The 1,924-nt window shown below is 48.3% G+C and overlaps 1 protein-coding gene across 1 annotated transcript; it reads left to right on the top strand.

Moving 5' to 3' along the window:
• The first annotated feature begins 188 nt into the window (after nucleotides 1-188).
• On the top strand, nucleotides 189-1,545 carry P2RY1 (purinergic receptor P2Y, G-protein coupled, 1). Its single transcript, XM_010147377.1, has one exon. It carries the CDS (start codon nucleotides 189-191, stop codon nucleotides 1,278-1,280), a length of 1,092 nt encoding a protein of 363 aa, XP_010145679.1. The 3' UTR covers nucleotides 1,281-1,545.
• Nucleotides 1,546-1,924: the final 379 nt, after the last annotated feature.

Below are 1,924 nucleotides of genomic sequence, written 5' to 3'. Positions count from 1 at the left end.
GGCCGCGCCCCGCGCTAGACCGACCTGCGCGGTGGGCGAGCACCCCCCCGAGAAACCCCCCGAAGAAAAGCAGGGTATGCTTTCCCTTCCAGTGAGGTTTGCTTTGCTCTTCTCTTTCCCCAGCCGCGTTGCTGTGCCCGTAGAGACCCTGGTGCTTCGCCGCAGACCGATGTGACGCAGGAGGGATCATGACCGAAGTCCTCTTCTCGGCTGCTCTGAATGGAACTGAACCCAACCTGCTACCCGGCAGCGGCTGGTCTGCGGGGAACGCCACCACCAAGTGTTCCCTCACCAAAACCGGCTTCCAGTTCTATTACCTGCCCACTGTCTACATTCTGGTCTTCATCACCGGGTTTTTGGGGAACAGCGTGGCCATCTGGATGTTTGTCTTCCACATGAGGCCTTGGAGCGGCATCTCCGTTTACATGTTCAACTTGGCGCTGGCCGATTTCTTGTACGTCTTGACTCTGCCTGCCCTCATCTTTTACTACTTCAATAAAACAGACTGGATCTTCGGAGATATCATGTGCAAGCTGCAGAGGTTCATCTTCCACGTGAACCTGTACGGCAGTATTTTGTTTCTGACGTGCATCAGCGTGCACAGGTACACGGGAGTGGTGCACCCCTTGAAGTCGCTGGGGAGGCTGAAGAAGAAGAACGCCGTGTACATCAGCACCCTGGTCTGGGTCGTTGTGGTGGCCGTGATTTCTCCGATACTCTTCTACTCGGGAACGGGGATAAGGAAAAACAAAACCACGACATGCTACGACACGACAGCCGACGATTACCTGAGAAGTTACTTCATTTACAGCATGTGCACCACCGTGCTGATGTTCTGCATCCCGTTCATCCTGATTCTTGGTTGCTATGGGCTCATTGTGAAAGCTTTGATTTACAAAGATTTGGACAATTCTCCTCTCAGGAGAAAGTCGATTTACCTGGTTATTATCGTGTTGACAGTCTTTGCTGTGTCTTACCTTCCCTTCCACGTGATGAAGACCTTAAATCTCAGAGCCAGGGTGGATTTTCAGACTCCCCAAATGTGTGCCTTCAACGATAAGGTTTATGCCACTTACCAAGTGACGAGGGGTCTGGCCAGCCTCAACAGCTGCGTCGACCCTATCCTTTACTTTCTGGCAGGGGATACCTTTCGAAGGCGGCTTTCCAGGGCAACCAGGAAATCGTCCAGAAGAAGTGAACACAACGTGCAGTCCAAAAGCGAGGAAATGACTCTCAATATTTTAGCTGAGTATAAACAGAACGGAGATACGAGTTTGTGAACGGATGCGCAAAGACTTGGGAACAGTTGGAAACAATCCTGTGCTCTGAGAAAGTAGGACACTGTAGTGCCACAAGTGTGTGAGGAAAACCTACCAGTCTCGAATTTGTTTTAGGTAAAAGCCTCGTTTTCTGGTCTTAGAAAAAGCTGAACAAAGTCAGCGGAAGAATTTTAATGGGAAATATGTCAAAATTCAGCTTTCCTTCTCCTTACGATATTCTCGTTTCTGACTTGTGTCAGATAAAGTAACGTGAAGTGAATTCCCTAAAGGAAGAAAGCGATGGGAGTTCTTCTGTTTTAATGACTTAGTTTCCCACATTAAAATGTTTTCTCAATCAGCCTCTTTTCTAGGAAATAAGAAAGAGTGGTGTGTTCGCTTCTGAGGCTCAGTCCAGGTACCCAGCCTTGTGCTCACTTGCTGTTGTAAACAAGCATTTAGGTCACAGTCACGATGCAGTTATCTCACCTTTACGGTTTTATTATTTCTTCCTCTACTTCTAGCGTTGATGATTATTTGATTGTTTGGTAGCATTTATGATTCAGTCGTCTCTGAGTGCCGGTGTTTTACAAAAGGTAGGCTTACTGGTGTGTGCATGGTTGTCGCTTTCAGATTACGGTGGTTGCTCATGAAAAATCTGGACATCT

This window comes from Eurypyga helias, unplaced genomic scaffold (assembly GCF_000690775.1).
Source record: "Eurypyga helias isolate BGI_N326 unplaced genomic scaffold, ASM69077v1 Scaffold36822, whole genome shotgun sequence".
Classification (NCBI taxonomy): domain Eukaryota; kingdom Metazoa; phylum Chordata; class Aves; order Eurypygiformes; family Eurypygidae; genus Eurypyga; species Eurypyga helias.
The sequence above is the reverse complement of the archived record's forward strand: the minus strand, read 5'-3'. Positions and strand labels throughout refer to the sequence as shown.

What these genes read in the sequence shown, in the direction of transcription:
- P2RY1 (XM_010147377.1), top strand. Translation starts at nt 189, where the DNA reads ATGACCGAAGTCCTCTTCTCGGCTGCTCTGAATGGAACTGAACCCAAC.